We start from the raw sequence: 16,907 nt of genomic DNA on the forward strand, positions 1-16,907 counted from the left end.
CCAATCGTATACCCTTTTTAAGTGAACTTCACTCACATTTATTTAAAAAAAGAAGTTTCAGAACTGGCCTAGGATCAAAACAAGGCCAGGAAATATGAACCAAATCACAGACTTGACAATTTCAAAGACAGAAAGATACATGAGCTTATATATAGATATATTGTATTTTTTTTTCTTTTTTTTTAAAAAAAGTTTGTTGTGGTTGATGTTTTTAATTTTTTTCCTCTGACATTGAAGTACAGTACAGGATAGCCCGACTGGAGAAGAAGGAAAGGAGGAAAGATCTCCTCCCAAAGCCTAAACTTTTTAAAGGACCCATCTTTCCTTCTCCGCAGTGGTTTATAAATAAGTTATAACATTTAAAGAGCACGTTGAAAAACAAAAAACAAAAAAACATGCTAGCTTTTTCCAGAAAGCGTCATTTATAGCACAGACACAAACATTTAGAACACCTAAAGCATTAAAGAAGCCTCTGGAAATAACTTTATTTTATTTATTTTAATTTAGAGGGGGGAAATCGCAGCAAAGGACACAGTCCTGGAATAACAGTACCACCGAAGTTGTTTAATAACAATAATTATAATAAATCAACCAACAGCATGCTGAATGGAAAGTGCTTCACTTTACAGTACTCCAAACTTAAAAAAAAAGAGACTGGTTGTTGCTTTTTTTTTAGTTTTAGTTTTAAACTTTCTCACTTTCTTTCTTTCTTTTCTTCTCCCCCCCACCCCGCCCCACACTTCTATTTCTTACTATTCCCCCCTTGATATAATTTAAGGCTGGAAAGCGCTGCCACCAGACGCTAAACTCATACTTTTGAGTTTGTTATCTTTCTTCCACTTCATTCGCCTGTTTTGGAACCAGATTTTTATCTGTCTTTCGGAGAGACACAAAGCGTGGGCTATTTCTATTCGCCTTCTGCGGGTGAGGTAGCGATTAAAGTGAAACTCCTTCTCCAGTTCCAGGGTCTGGTAGCGAGTGTACGCCGTCCGCGCTCGTTTACCATCCGGTCCAGTCATATCTGGGTAATAATACATGGACAACATTTTGGGTTCTGTTCGGCTTTGTCTTTATTACGTTGCCAGAGAGATTATTCGACAAGTTTCCTGCTTAGCTGGAAAAGGTCACCCCAGCTTGCTTGCAAAATCACTCCCCAACCACCTTAGCACCTTCCCTTTATTCCCTTCTCCGTGACTTCATTTTGATTCTATAGCTCCAAACCTGAATTCCACCCATTAAAAAAAAAAAGTGCCACTATCACGATGTGTGTGTCCCCCCCTCCTCTCCTGCGGGGCATCCTTTTCCTTGACCCTATAATAAGTTTAGACATTTTCACGACTCCAGCGTCTGCAGGTTTACTCGGGAGTAAACCCCACTGGCTTCAGTAATGCCTGCTTCTAGGGAAGGGGTGGGCAGGATGGCAGCCTGACTCTGAGGCTCCAATCCTTAATAGTATCTCCCTGTCTCTTTCTGCTTATACTGTACTGTATACCAATATAATCAAAATGTGGAAACATACACAGGCGAGCAGAGAGGAAGGCAGGCGAGTGCCTACCAGTTTGGTCGTACGTTCCCGTTCCTCCCCTTTGCCCTGGAACTGACTTGCCCACCCCTTGACACTAGCTAGCTACACTTCGCTGGAAGCAACTTCCACACTGAAATCCTTGGGGCTTCCTTTCTTCACCCAAATGCATTTAGCATCGGCGTGTTAAGCGAGTCGATATTCCCTCACCCTTCTAACTCTGCCGCTCAGATCCTCCTTGGCAACGTCCATTCGTTTTTACCGTGGGGGAGGGGAGGGGGAAAGAGTTTGCCATTATCCCACATTGTCACAACAGACACTATAATGTGGGGTGGCGGTGGCGGCAAGAGGAGATGCTTGACAGACCCATCTGTGCCCACAAACAGCACTGTTTTTCTTCTTCCCCACAAGCAGTCTACCCATTCCCTTCCTCCTACCTTTTCAACTCCTGGTATTTTAAAAGCCCATTATGACTGCTCTTATTCTCACGTCTCTGAATATTATAATATGGTTACTTCTAGGACTAGGTCCTGTCACCCAGATACCATGTCTGCGTTATCTATGTCTGCGTTATTTTTTTTATTTTTTTTAAAGAGGGAAACATATTCAGAAAACCTCTCCTAAATCAGACTCCCCCTTTTAAATTAAATTAATAATAAAAAATATTAAAGGCACTTTCTGATGGGAAGCAGAAAGGGAAGCCATAGAAAGACACACCAAGGCTGTCTTCCCAGGCGATTGTGTTCCATTTCCATCTCCCATCTCCCATCCCCCATTCCCTGTCTGCCCTGCCAACAACATAATTCATATATATTCCTATATATAAAGAGAGAGAGAGAGAGAGAGAGAGAGAGAGAGAAGTAGATAGATAGAAAGATGCAACAGCGAAATTTTAAAAGGGAGCATGTACCATGGCTAATATGAAGTTTTCGCATCCAGGGGAATATCTGTGGGCTCTGTCCTTCTGTGGCTGGCGTGGACGTGGCGATGGGCTCTGCCTGAGCTCTGACGCCGTTGCTGTTGACTTGGGAGCCGCTCTCTTCTGTTCCCGAAGACGCGCTGGTTTCGTCTATCTCTGTGAAACTGGTGGCGTTGGCCGTGCCGACCGAAGCTGCCTGGTCGGCGGGGGAAGACGAGGCTGCTTTGCCTCCATGGCTCTCGCCGTTGCTGCTGCTGCTGCCGCCGCCGCCTCCGCCGCCGCCGTTGTTGTTGTTGTTGTTGTTGCTGGTGCTGCTGCTGGTGCTGGTGCAAGGGAGGGACTCGGGAGAGGACAAGGAGCAGCTCGACGCCTGCCTGAACCTGCTCTCCGGCGCGGCTTGGGCAGGGAAGGCGCGGGAGCTCTCCCCAACCGTTGCAAAGTGGCTGGAGGAGGAGGTTGAACGGCTGATGCTCAGATCCATCCCATTGTAGTTGTATCCACCATAAGAGCCGGCGTGCATGTTGCCTGGATCTCTATAAGATCCGTTCATGGAACTGCCGGTCCCATAATTTAACAGCTGATAGTCTGGGGCATTAGGATAGCGTCCTGAGAACGAGTTTACAAAGTAAGAACTCATTTGGGTTGTATTTTGGAGGGCTTGATTTGTGGGGCTCGTGGTCGTTATAACCCCTGTGCTTGAGGATTTATGATGTATTAATGAATTATAGCGATGCACTGTACTTCGTTTTTGCTATGTATGCGGCCAAATATGGGGGTGGGGTGGGGGGTGCGTTTGGGAATCACGTGCTTTTGTTGACCAGTCGTAAATTCTCACTGATGACCTCAAGAGGCAATTCATGCTCTATGGTTACAAATAATGACGATCCGAGAATCGTTAGGCCCATGTCAATGCGCGGCTTCCAAAAGGGGGAGGAAAGAAGGGGGGGAGGAATCAGAAAGCAGAGGTGGCTCCTTGTTGGCGGACTGCGCCACCTACTGGGCAAAGGAAGAGTTAGCCGGCATGGAGGATAAGCTCACCCAGGTTTTTTAAAAATAAATAAATAAAAGAAAGAGTAACGCGCTCTGATTCCGTGCCTACCTTTTACAGAAATAAAATACTTCCACCTCTACACGCCCCAAAAGTGTCCTTTCGGAATCTTTATTTCTCTTTTTCAATCCTGTTATTTCTGAAGATAACACTTCCCCCTAATACAGCCCCGTTTGCCTCCTTCCACGCTTGTGCGCTTTTGTGTATTAAAACATTGCTATTATTATGACTACTGGTGGTAATTGCTGCTGTGATAATAAATTATAACCCCAATGCCTTTATTGTGTTGGTGTCAGAAAAGGTGCCGCACCAGAGAGTCCATCCTAATTTAAACACAAACGCCTGCTCCTCTTTTTCCGTTCCGCCTTTCCCTCCCTTGCTTTCTTCCCATTATATGCATGTTTACTCAGAAGTAAGCCCCTCTAGGTTCAGTGGAGCTTACCTCCAGGTAAGTGTGCATAGTATTGCAGCCTAATCCTATCTGAAGGATACGTGCCTCTCAAAACCAGCACCTACCTGTGTTCATAACTGAGTGCTTTTCACTTATTTGCACTGCACTTGGTTCACATAATCAGGAGTACTGCTGTTGCTATTGTTGTTGCTATTATTATTACATCTCAGTACCTCTGCTGCGTAGATATTAGAAAGGAAAGACTGTCCACTTTAAAAATTAGGGGATTCTGTGTATTTATTCATGTAACTGGTGATATCCTGAGTGACATATCGCCCATAACATGAACAGTTACAATAGAATGCTGTCCCCACTTAGAAGGGCAATCCAATTCATACCTACACAGAAAGAAGTCCCATTGTATTCAGTAGGGCTTACTCTCAGGTAAGTGGGTGTCGGGTTACAGCCTAAAAATTTGAAATCACAGTTGGTTTGAAGTGAACCCTGCAAAAATAAATAAATAAATGGGCCAGATTTACGAAAGCCTTTGCTTTCTCCAGCATTTCCGAAATGTTTTTCCCCACTCTTTGTTTTTTCCCCTCAAAGAACGCTCAGGAATTTCGAGAAGTCAGCCTGGAATCCATTGGAAATTATGAGCCATATTCAAAGTGACATATAACTATAATAATTACGGCCAATGAAAAGAGTAGCAATAAGGATAAGTGTCCTGCAGCTGCGAGGCTTCTGCTTCAATTGATTTTTTTTTAATGTCTGCCATTAACACCATAATTTGGGGTGGTGGTGGTTTTGAGGTGTTGAGGTACCTGTGAATTTGGGGTGACCAAAGCTGTAAGATAATAATCAAAGATCCTTTATTTATTTTTTTTGGGGGTGTAAATAATATAAGGAAACTTGGTTGCAGAATAACAGCAAGAGTCAGAAAGAGTTGCAGACCGCTTGCTTCCACAGATCGAAAGAGACAATGACAATTAGCGAAGAGCTGCATTTCAAAGCTTCCTTAAGTAATCTTGGAGCTCTTTGGAAACTGTTCTTTGTCTAACCATGGCAAGCATGTCGCCATGCAATAAAATAATATAAAGAAACGTTGGAAGGAGGCACATGGGGTGGGCAGAGAGAGGTGTATACATAATGCTGCTCGAAAGAGATTAAGCGGGTATTCCAATCATTCGTTAAGTTTCCTGCTGGAATATTCCTTTCAGCTTCGTGCTCACAAAAAAGTGCGAACTGCTTGTGGTTCCACCTTTTTAATATAATTTTTGAGTTATGTGTAAATCGTAGTTGTGGGGTGTTTGAGCAGGCGGTGGCGGGAGAACGAACTGAAAGGAAGTGGGCCAAATGTTTGAAGGCAGCTATACAAATGTTAGATATCTTCTAGCAGATGTATGATTGGGGAGGGGGCACAGTTATGCCTGCTCCTTTGATTTATTATATATGCTGTGAGCTCCCCCCCTCTTCATAACTCTTTTGTGCTGTAACAATAAAATATATCCATATTAAAGTTAAATGTCAACTCCAAGATATTCTTGGTGAAAAGGTCTTTCATTTAAGATTAGGCTGAGGAGTATGGAAGTGGGAGGTGTGAGGAGCCGAATCTATCTTTCAGCGCTAACTTCTGTAAAGCTTAAAAATTGCTTGGCTGTTCAGGTTAGGGAGAGAACTTCTATCAAACAGCAGGGCTTTTTATTGTTCCCTTTCCCCCCTAACAAGCCTACAGCTTCTGTAGGTAGACCAATTCCTCAGGAAAGAAGTCTCTCTCTCTCTCTCTCTCTCTCTTCTCCTCCTCTCTCTCTCTCTCTCTGTGGGTGTGTGTGTGTGTGTGTTTGTTGTGTGGTGAGTGTGAGTGTGGAGAGGGGAGGAGGACGCAACCCCTAAAAAATAGGAACGTGCCAAGTGTTTTTCTCAACTGTTTGTTTGCTGTTTATTAGAGAACTTCCATCTCCATAACTAACACAAACTCAAACACCAACACTGTACAAAAAACGTAATAAAATAAACAAACAAAACACCCCTCCCTATTTTTTTTATTCACCATATTTTTTAGGTAGCAATTGTCCTTTTCAATAGATCTTTCTTTAAAAAAAAAAAGCAACAGAACCCTTAAATGTCAAAGAACCTAGTTTAACTCTTTTCTTTTTTAAAAAAGCAACATATAAGTAAAATCGTGCATGAGACTTTTGTTTTACAAAATGAAGACAATCAACCAACCCCAAAATCTGACACATATATTGCAGCACCTCCATTTAAATACAAGAGTTAGCAAGATCCTAAGAAGGACACCCTAAAAAAAATTCCGTTTGTTGTGCGGGGGCAGGAAGAGGAAGGACCAATAGAAAGAAGGGGTGAAATAAACTGGACTAGAAGCTGATTATGACACGACAGATTACGGATGCGAGTGAGGGTGCATGAGAGAAGATGGTCCAACACCTCCATACCGTCTTGGGTATTTTACAAAAAAAAAAAAGTGGTGTCTCCGCTGTGCCTTATATTTTTGCCCTTTTGGGCGCCCTCACAACCGTTGGCATTTTCGCTGTCTTCCTTCTCTCTCCCTCCTTCCTCTGCAATCTCTCTCTCATTCCGTTGTTTTTTCTTCTTCTTCCTCGGCACTCAGCTGAGTGGAGTTGAGTAGCTTGTTTTCCTTTTTCCACTTCATCCTTCGGTTCTGGAACCAGATCTTGATCTGGCGTTCCGTCAGGCAGAGCGCGTGGGCGATTTCGATCCGGCGGCGCCTGGTCAGGTAACGGTTAAAGTGGAATTCTTTCTCCAGCTCCAGGGTCTGGTAACGGGTGTAGGTCTGTCTCTCCTCGCCTGCCACTCGGCCCGAAAGAGGAACCTATGACGGGAGGAAACAAGGGTTGCTTGAAAAGGACGTTGGATATTTATTGGGAGTTTCAAATATGCATGACAATGGCTACTAGGCTAACCAGTTTGTGTGTGTGTGTGTGTGTGTGTGTGTGTGTGTGTGAGAGAGAGAGAGAGAGAGAGAGAGAGAGAGAGAGAGAGAGAGAGAGAAGGTGTTCACTTCCCTTCTCCTTGTGCCCCCCCCATCCCAGTCCTCCAATCTCTCCGATCGAAAGGCCCTCTTTGTACACATAAACTTCCAGAAGGACAGGAAATTAAAAGAATGAAGGAATGAAGATGCATACAAGAACACAGAAACTCAGTTTGGGTTGCCTTCACTTGATGCTTTCGAAATGTCTTCCAAAATAACCCTGCACTCCATTTGGGTTGCAGTTGTGTGGGGACATTGTCCCCATGCATAAGCATATTCTCTGGAGAGGCCCAACCGTGCTCCCAACAGGCTGATCTTCAAAACTTGCAGCCTGGCCAAGCAACATATGAAATCCTTTCGAAATAAAATAATGATAATAAACACCTCGAAGAAGAGATCTGTGTAACTCGAAAGCTTGCCGTTCCTGTTCTATGCAGCCTAGTTCCTCCATCAGAAAAGGTCCACCCCCCTTCCCCCATCCACCCTTGCGTTTCCCTGCCTTGTGTACTCTAGTGCCCCCACTGAGCGGAGTTCATGGAGGGCTAAGGCTGCGGTCCTATGGATACTGCCTTGGGAGTAAACCCCAGTGGGCTCCGCGAGATTTTACTTTTGGAATAATGCTATTTGGGAGCGCAACGCGTTACTCTTAGAGCCTGTGGTCCTCCAAAGCCAACCTAAAAGCTTGGAAGGAAAACCCCACCGAAGAGAAGCAGTAAGACTTTCTGGAAAGTAAATGAGCTCAGGATCGAGGTGCCACTGTGAAGTAATGGCGCATAGAAATCAATGAGACTTAGCTTCCCAGCTAATGTGTTTTTAGGGTCGCAGTGGAAAGGCTTGCAGGATTTTGTCCTGAGAGAGTTGCTAAGGCGTTTGCCTCCCCTTTACGCACTTATTTCAGGACAGAATTCATGGGAGGTTATGAATTCCCTTTCTATCCTTACTTCAGTTTACTTCTGGGACAGTTCCTTTCTGTTATGTAAAACTTGCAAGGTACTGGGCCCTCCTCCTCCTCCTCCTCTCCTCTCCCCTCTCTCTCTTTTCTCTTCTCCCTCCCCCCCACCCCCACCCCCGTATTTTATCGTAACTGGAATAGATTCCAGAGTTTCAGCAATAAGGTAAGTTTATTGATTTCTCTCCCCCCCCCCAACATCAGCCCACTCCGGAATTTTTGAGATCGACAACGTATAATACGTGTAAACACAGAGAAGGGAGGAGGAGAGGTTGCTGTTTCTATCTCATTTTCAAGAATGTGTTTTCATGGAAAATGTAGCACCTGGAGGGCCGTGGTCGATCGCAGAAGGAGGGGTGGGGGTGGGGAAGAGAGACAGTATGGGAATGAGTGAGTGAGTGAAGGAGAAACTATCTGCAACTCCTCTCCAGACAGGCATTTCATTATGCGTGAGTTTCATTAAAAATGTAGCTCTCTCCTTTCAAATATTTAAGCCCTTCCGACATTATTCAACTGGCTGGGTTATAGAAATACACTCTCTGGGATATGAATCGGCCAAGGTGTGTGTGTTGTGTGTGGGGGGGAGATATGAGAAGGGGGCTAAAACCAAGTCCATTAAAATCAATGTGGGGGGGGGGACTTCAGTGTGATATGGATTGCATCGTGCGTGTGTGCTTGTGTGTGTGTGTGTGTGTGTGTGTAAGTACACCAGACACGTCTCTAAATCACTCCTCCTGAGTGACAGCCAACATTGCCTTCCACAAGACAGAGCCAGTCAATCAATAATCTCCGTACCTCCCCAGATAACAGAAAGTTGGCTAAAGAAACGAACTCACTGAAGGGAACCTCGTGCAAAGAATATAAATGTATACACACACGCGCGCACACTCACATACACTCAAACCTTCGTTATGGAAGTTATGATCTAAGTAGGATAAAAGTTTGAGGAAAGTTTCTGCTTCCCGCTGTCTGGAAGCTGAGACGAGAAGGGCAGCTTTTCCTGAGATGAGGTGAAAGGGAACCCTCCCTACCTATCTATCCGTCTGTCTGTCTGTCTGTCTGTCTAGCCATCCTTACAGAGAACAGTGAGAAAAGAGGAACTTACTGTTGCAGGAGTTCATCCTCTGCATCCAGGGGTACACTGGCGTGGAGCACTTCTGATCTTCGCTCTCCCCGAAAGCGTGTTTGTTCTGGGAGCAATCTGACTTCCGGACTTGCTCCTGGCCGAACGGAACAGGGTCCTCTAAACTCGAAAGAGAACAGGCTGTCTCTTTCTCTCTGTAAAAACCAGATGTCCCGTAATCGCAGGCTGGGCTCCGGTTGTAAGCTCCGTTGGCTTGCTGGTAGTAAGGCGCGCCCGGGTAACCTTTATCCGGGACCCCCCCACCCCCAGTTCCGTAAGTGGCAGGGTAGTGCCTTAAAGGGTCCGCATACCCCGTAGAATATAAGGGGAGCTGTCCCAGAAACGGTTCTTGACCCCCGGCTAAGCTCACCGGAAAAGTAGAGTTGACAAAATAAGAACTCATTGGAAATAATAATAATAATAATAATAATAATAATAATAATAATAATAATAATAATAAAGCAGAGGAACAGCGTCTGTTCTTTCCCTTGGTCTTTATGATTTGTTGCGTTTTATAGTCCAAGCGGTTTAGCTATTAGCAGTATATGGGAGATTGGGTTTTAGCTGAAGGGGGATGGCCGCGTGCCAACCAGGGACATAAGGAAAGAGAACCATCTGATCACGCGCTGACCAATAGCAGAAGTCGAAGACTGCGAAATCGCACCCTAGAGGGGTTAGCTTTGCACAGGGGACCCCCCTAGAACAAACCAGCGAAAGCATCTCTGCCACCAACACCATCACTTTTGAACAACAGATACGCGCGCCCCCTCCACCCCCACATAACACAGATAGACACCCTCCCTCTTAATCACATACTAATGATGGGGGGGGGGAGAGAGAAGAGATCGATTAAAATTTTTGGACTTTCCTTTGGCTGTTGTTTTCTTTTTCTTTTAAAGAAGAAAATAAATAAATAAATGCAGGAGGAGGAGGAGGAAGAGGGTGGAAAGACAAGAAGAATAAAACAAACGAGAACTGATTCTATCATTGCTGCTGTCGTGGACACGAGGGAAAAGGGAAAAAAAAATGAATTCGTTTCATCTGGAAAAGTTTGGTAATTTCCAGCGTGTTTTGGTTGGGGAAAGAGGTTATTATCCCCCCCCACTCCCACCCCCACCCTTTGGGTTTTTACAGGAATATAGCGGGGAGGGGGAGGGGAGCTAAAATTCATATAGAAGCATATGTAGGAAGAAGAGGAACGCTAGATTAAAAAGTTCGACCGATCTTGGTATACTTTTGGAGAGGGTTATAGGGCTGTTCATTATGGAGCGTCTTAAAATATAATAACTTTAAGCCACCTCCCGGGAAGGGATGGAGAAAAATTGTTTTGTGTCTCCCTCTATAAAGGATCCTAATGAATTGAATGGCGTGTGTTTTGTGTGTGTGTGTTTGTGTGTGTGTGTGTGTGAGTGAGAGAGAGAGAGAGAGAGAGAGAGAGAGAGTTTACACACTCACACTCGTATTTTGTCACGAGGGTCCTTCCTAATCAAACCCTTTACTTTTAAGTTCCTGCGGTACCGTATATAAAGTCCGGAAGATGAATGGGTGGGAATGGAGCTGAGCTAGAACGATATTCCCGCATATCTCTCAAGAACGGTGCCCTCTTGCGTTTTTGTGGTTAAGGCCGGGTCTTTGGACAGTTTAGAGTTAAGGGCAGCGGTTGGTCTGACGGCCAAGAACACTCCTTATTGATCACCAGGCATCGGGGAGAAAAATATTTAAGGCAGCTGGGAATGGTCATCTGGTAGATGGTGCCCGTGTTGTCGATAGAGGTGAGCCGGCAGAAAATGATGTCTGTGTCTACTTTGTGCGTTGGAGTTTTGTTTTTTTATTTTCAATTCGGCATATGTTTAAACTCAAGGATAAATGAAACTCGCTCAGAATTCGGTGCCATTCTGATATTGTGTTTTTAAACTAATGAATGAAAGAACGAGTAGGCTGGAAGAGTTGCCCAAATGGCTGAAGTTTGGGCATTTCTCTTGATGGCTTCTTCCCATGCTAACCTTTCTGCATGGCGAACCACCAGTTCGTCCTACCTTCAGATTGGTACAGTAATGGCATATAATTTAATCCTAACTCCCCACCACCACCACTTTGTTTTGTTATTATTTTGAATGTGAACAACTGTTTATTTCAAGAAATATTTTTAAATGCTCCAACTTCGTATTTCATAAGGGAACTGTAATTTGCCAGTTTCTCTCATGTTCGCTGCCAATTACTGTCATCTCATAACTCTGTCTCCGAGCTGTCCAGTTACCAGCTTCTGGTAACCGCCAGGCACTCCCCCCCCCAAAAAAAAACCACAACAACAACCATACGTGCTCCCCCCCACTTTTCACGTCCATGCAAACGCAAATAAAACAAACCTCTCCAGTTTATCCCAACTTCTGATTATCCGAATGTAGAGGTCAGCACTGCAATTTGGACAAATGAAAGTTGTAATCCATCCACCTATCTATCACTCCTCTATTGCAGACGCTGTAATCTGCTCGCAGGAATTATCCGCCACACATATACACTCAATTGCTCTCAGATCAGATTTACATGGCAACGTGATCCCTTCAGAATGGCCAATGTGAATTTGCTCCGCCGAGGGTTTAGCATTCGTGAAATGGTACCGGATTACGATTTAATGTGTTGGACGTCTCGGCTTTTAATGACAAGGAAGCCCGTACGGTTTTAACACTCCCTGAGAATGTAAGGAAATAACAGGCAAAGGAAGTGGGTGGTGGTTGTGGGTTTTTTTAAGCTCTCTCTTACAAATACATTTCCCCTGTAGGTTCTCCTCCCTCAATTTGTGTACAGAGTGCATCCGAACTGTAAATAGAACCGCTTTATTGGCGTGGAAAAGCAGAGGGGAACGGGAACAGAGCAGGAAAAGTGGATCTAAGCAGCAGCCCCCCTCCCCTCTTATTTGAAAAAAAGAGCACGACCTTTAAAACTCTTGTTTAGAAACATGCATATATCACATGTGAATTAGAATGCATGGATTAAGATGTGAAGTTTGGCTACTTGATGGTTAAATAAGTGAGTAAATATGCTACTTGTATTTAACTTTTTATAATATTACTTTGGAAAGTGCTATGATCAGTTGGGTTTGGAGAGGAGTATCCGGAATCCCATTTATAATATGATGCAAATCTATTTTTTATGCCTCTTTGTGACTTTCCTCTTACATATCCGTGCAATTCGGAGCATCTCTAATGTTTATTTTGCAAAAACTTTATTTTCTCTTTTTTATATAGAAGGTCATTAATTGAAACTCGTCTCCTAATAATGAATTACTCATCGTTCAAATGCTTCCCTCCCTTGCAAGGAAAGGACTGCTCTTCAATTTAACTGATGAACATTAATTTAAGAGCTTTTAATGATTCATTTGTAAAGAATGAATCACTCTCTAAAAATGACTTTTAAAGGGGAAGGTGGCTTGGAAATAGTATAACAGGTCTTAAGGGTATGGAATCAAAAGGAAGTTTGGGGATTTTATGAGGGAATATTGTGTATAAGTCAACAACTTCGGTCTTATGTAGTGAGTTGTCTTGATTCGTGAAAGTATTTGGGGTCATAGTGGGTAATGGGATAATGTTTTATTTAACTTTAGCTTGGGTATTTCTAAAAAAATAAAAAATATTTGGGTAATAAATCTTTGTTCTTGCGTGTGAACCATTCTGCCTGTAAGCAGCAACGAAGAGAATGTGTTGTTGTTTACTTGTTGTTGTTGTTGTTTGGGCTATGGCACTATTAGAGTTTTAATCGTGGTTCTGTAGGAAGGTTTCTACACTGGGCCTCCAGTTTTCAATGTTACGCTCGGAAAACCACCCAAAAGCCTTCTATAACCCAAATAAACTCTCCTCTGTAGCCTGTTGTTGCTGGAGAGACCTAACATACTTTCTCTTAGCTTGGAGGATCCATCTTGACCAAAGTGTGGCATAACTCAAATGGCAGAGAATAAATAAAGATTAAAGGGGCTTATTTACAACGTGTGTAGTTGGTGCTCTGTAGCTGAGGGGGGGGCATGGTCCAGGTTCCTGCTTCCCACCCCACCATTTCCTCTCCGCTCATTCCTGCCTCTTCTGCATAGTACTAGCCAACTTTACAAAGCAGAAGGGGGGAAAGTGGGGGGGGAGAGAGAGAGACAGATAAATGAGGGGATTAAAACAACACCCAAATATTTCTCTGGGCAGACACCAGGCCTCGGAATGGCTTGTTGGGAGGCAGAAGTGCAGAAGTTTAAGCGATGTGATAGCAGCCCAGAAATCTGCAACCTAGGCAAACCGAGAAATTCCTCTTAACTAGAAAAGAAAAGGAGGAGTATCTGGCTGTTCTATTTAACGTGGAGGTTGTAATTCAGCAGCATAGAGAAGTGCGAAGCCAGCAGGACTTTTGGGCAGGAGACTTAAATTGGTACCATAAACTGAAGACTGGCCTTTAAACACTAGCACAGATACACACAGAACTGAATAGCCTCCTGCTTTTATTCAGGATCATAAAACTATTCACAGGAGAGAGCCTTCCTTTTGTCACATATATAGCCCTACTGCAATTCCATCTAAGTGATGTTTTCCTACAGTGTTGCCATGTAGAAGACAATGAACTCTGAAGGTATACACACACACACACACACACACACACTCCCGCCTCTCGCTCTTTCCAAGCACGCAGCCATTTGAAACTTAATTTCCAGTCATTTACGTTTAATTTACCTAACTTCCCCTGCAGTGTATAATAATTTTGTTAATGGGATCACATAGGACTAAAAAGAGGGAGGGGGCACCCGTCATTGTTTTTATCAAAAGAGTTTAGGTAATAATTAACAAAAATGGGAAATGAGTCTTTGGGGTAAAGTTTTTAATGTGTTATTAAAAAACACACCAAAACAACCAACCACACACAAAACGACCGCCATATTGCTTGATTTGCTTGCCCTCCAAAAGTAAAGGTAGTAAGGAATAATGAGAAATAGCATTTTAACAGATTTTTAAACAACAAAGCCAGATAGGAATGTGGAGGTCAGCTGGCTGTATTTGGGGTGGGGCGGGGTGGGGCGTCAGGATTAAAGGAATATGGGCACAATCTTCCAGAAAGTTCTCTGGCGCAGAAGCCCAATTTATGCCAACGACGTTTCCGTAGCAGATCCTCTGGGAGGTTTGCGTTCTGTGTTAGTTGAAGCAAAGGTAGTTCTAGAATACGACCCCTCAGTTTCTGATAGTATCTGATAGATGTGAAGAGAATAATTTTCTTTCTAAACGCACTGCAACATGAGATATCCTTCATTTTCGGTTACATATATATATATATATATATATATATATATATATATATATATATATATATACACCAGCTTCAGTTCACCACTCGATATTTGATCATGCGAGCAGAAGTAACGACAAACATAAATAACTTCAAACAGAGAAATAATCAGAAGCAACTGTGATAGGAATGATCACTTATTTTAAGACGCCGAGAAAAGTACCAAATTTTATCAACTTACCAAAACTAAAGATCTAGCTCCTCCTGTTAAATAAGGTTCAGTGGGTTTTCTGCACACAGAGACACACAAACCCCCATCATCTCGCAATGTTAATGCTAAAATCCGAAAGCTGTGAAAGTATTTCACACGACTTAAAACACGAAAACAAGCCTAGTCTACTATGATGAGCCAGCTATATACCCGGAGAGATGGATGGGAATTATCTCCACCTCCGTTTCCAGAATGTGTAAGGCATGTCCAATCCATTACATGACAAAAACATATTAACTGTAGAAAATGAAAATCTTGGTCTAGTTAAACTAGTTTTCATGGGAAATTAATCATTGTAAAACATGGAAACAAAAACCGAATCGTTCCTCTGTTGGACGGTAGATGGCAGCAAACAGCATAGAATGAGCAAGCTGAGAGGCTGCAAAGCCAATTCCTAAGACAAAATACGTAAAGAGAAATCGCTGCTTTGATTTGGGGGGGGGGGTTACAGGAAGGGGAGGGAGATAAACAACTTGGTAGTGTTTAACCGATTGGAATTCATTAATTAGTGGCTTTATATAAATGGGCACAATCCACCGGGAAGCTCCCCTTAACAAGCCCCCTTTGAGCTAAAAGAGAGATAAGCAGGAGCTCTAAAGGTAGGAAGCAGAGGTTGAGTTACAAACGGCAGCTCATCTAATAAGACTAATAAGACCTATTGGGTAAAAAAGACCAAAAAAAATTCGAGTCTCAAATATTTAAAGTGGGTAGAAAGGAGGGACGCAGGAAAGGGGAAAGAGCATGCAAAATGACGACTGAGCAAACATAGTTATGTATGAAAAGAATGAATGAATTTTATCCACAACTTTTCAACTTTCTCTATGATTTTCACCCTAGCTGTGATATGCTTCCAACGAAATTATACTCAGAAACAAACAAACAAACAAAAAGGTTAACATGCTAGAAAATGTGCACATTTAAAAATAAATAAATCACAAGCGTTACCTAACTGCACAATACGAAATTTACCAGGAGACTGACCGGTTGTGAATGCAACACTCGTATTTCAAATAATAATAATAACAACCAGGTTTCTTTTCTTTCTTTCTTTTAAGCACAAACATGAACACAGTACTGGTAACCACAGTAAAAAGGGTATGAAATATTTCAAAATATCCTGTCTCTCAGCCCCCATCCCAATTTCCAAAACAGGTGTAGCAATTGTAGTGTATACGATCCCCTCCTTTTATGCAACACATTCTCAGTTACCTAAACACAGGAAAAACCAGTGTTTAAAACGCCGAAGGAACACACACAATATATATTAAACACATACAAACTATTATTTTTAATACTCACATATACCGTTTGTTTGTTTTAGAAAGATCATATAACAGTGTATCGCAGTCTCCTCTTCTCGTAATATTTTATTTTATGGGTTTTCGAATCTAACCCCTCTTATTATAAAATAAAGGCACTGCGTATTACTATTTTTCGTTATTAATTTTTTTATTATTATCTTTGTCTTTCCTCTGTCCCCTCCCCGCTCTCCCACCCACCCACCCGCTTCCATTGTGCAGAACAGCTCCTTCGAAGAAAAATCGCCTATGTCGTCTCCATACACCCTGGAGGGGAAGGATCTCGTCGATCTGGCCTCTGTGCAAAACTTCCTAAATTGAGTGGATGTACTCAATGACAAGCAAGTCTGGTTAGATCGTTCTTCGTGGGGAGAGGAATAGGTTTAAAGGAGTAGGGAAATAATTAAGGGTGGGTGGGTTGTTATTTTTCTATTTTAAAGTATTGACTATGCAGCTACCTTCAGCTATTCTCCTTAGACCTCCAGTCCGGTGACATAAATATTTCAAATCTTATTTAGCAGCAACTGCACTCCCTCCACCTCTCTCTTTTCTTCCCTCTTTACCTTACAGAAATGTACATTTATTAATATCTATTTCCCTACTGTGCATTCTTTCTTTCCCTGCAACCCCGTAGCCTTATTTAAGACAGAAAGGGAAAGGCATAACCGTATGTGCAACCTTTTTTTTTTTTAAAAAAAAGAAAAGAATAAAAAAAGAATTAAGATAAACTCGAATAAAATATAAATACATTCACTTACCTTTTGGCGCCCGTCGTTCTGTGGATTAAGGGAGGAGGAGGAAGAAGAGGTGGAGAGGAGGAGGGAGGGGGACAGGATTGCGTTTGCTTTTAATGTGTAAGCTGACAAATATTGTCCCAACCTGATAGCCGTCCATTGCGACTTCGGAGAGCTTTTCCTTTGCCGAGTCCTTTCGCACAGAAAATGGAGTAACTTCCCTCTGTGAAAAATGGCACAACCTCCATCCGGTACAGATTCTCCCTCTCCCTCTCCATCACTAGGCATAAACACAAAAATAAAAATTTAAAAAAAAAATCACTACGGAAATTTAACACAGAGGATTAGGAAAGGAAGAGGGAGGATCGATAATATTAGCAATCTGAACTCAT

General features: G+C 42.8%; 2 protein-coding genes across 2 annotated transcripts; both read right to left on the reverse strand.

Annotated features, from left to right (window-relative positions):
• Positions 1 to 460: 460 nt before the first annotated feature.
• On the reverse strand, positions 461 to 3,548 carry HOXB5 (homeobox B5). Its single transcript, XM_033168990.1, has 2 exons — positions 2,433 to 3,548; positions 461 to 1,021 (listed from the first exon to the last, which is right to left on the reverse strand). The coding sequence occupies exons 1-2, from the start codon at positions 3,076 to 3,078 to the stop codon at positions 774 to 776; spliced, it is 894 nt and encodes a 297-aa protein (XP_033024881.1). The 5' UTR covers positions 3,079 to 3,548; the 3' UTR covers positions 461 to 773.
• Positions 3,549 to 6,345: 2,797 nt separating this feature from the next.
• Positions 6,346 to 10,262, reverse strand: HOXB6 (homeobox B6). Its single transcript, XM_033168994.1, is given in 3 exon segments — positions 6,346 to 6,698; positions 6,700 to 6,731; positions 8,945 to 10,262. Coding segments are annotated over 3 exon segments (681 nt in total). The 5' UTR covers positions 9,366 to 10,262; the 3' UTR covers positions 6,346 to 6,470.
• Between the last annotated feature and the right edge of the window lie 6,645 nt (positions 10,263 to 16,907).

The sequence above is a fragment of the Lacerta agilis genome, chromosome 14 (assembly GCF_009819535.1).
Source record: "Lacerta agilis isolate rLacAgi1 chromosome 14, rLacAgi1.pri, whole genome shotgun sequence".
NCBI classification, from domain to species: Eukaryota; Metazoa; Chordata; class Lepidosauria; order Squamata; family Lacertidae; genus Lacerta; species Lacerta agilis.

Bases quoted from the DNA above. Each gene is read 5' to 3' on its own strand.
- HOXB5 (XM_033168990.1), bottom strand. From the start codon at position 3,078: ATGAGTTCTTACTTTGTAAACTCGTTCTCAGGACGCTATCCTAATGCC. The intron at 1,022-2,432 runs GTACATGCTCCC...ATTATTACCCAG, and splicing joins AAAACTTCATATTAGCCATG to ATATGACTGGACCGGATGGT.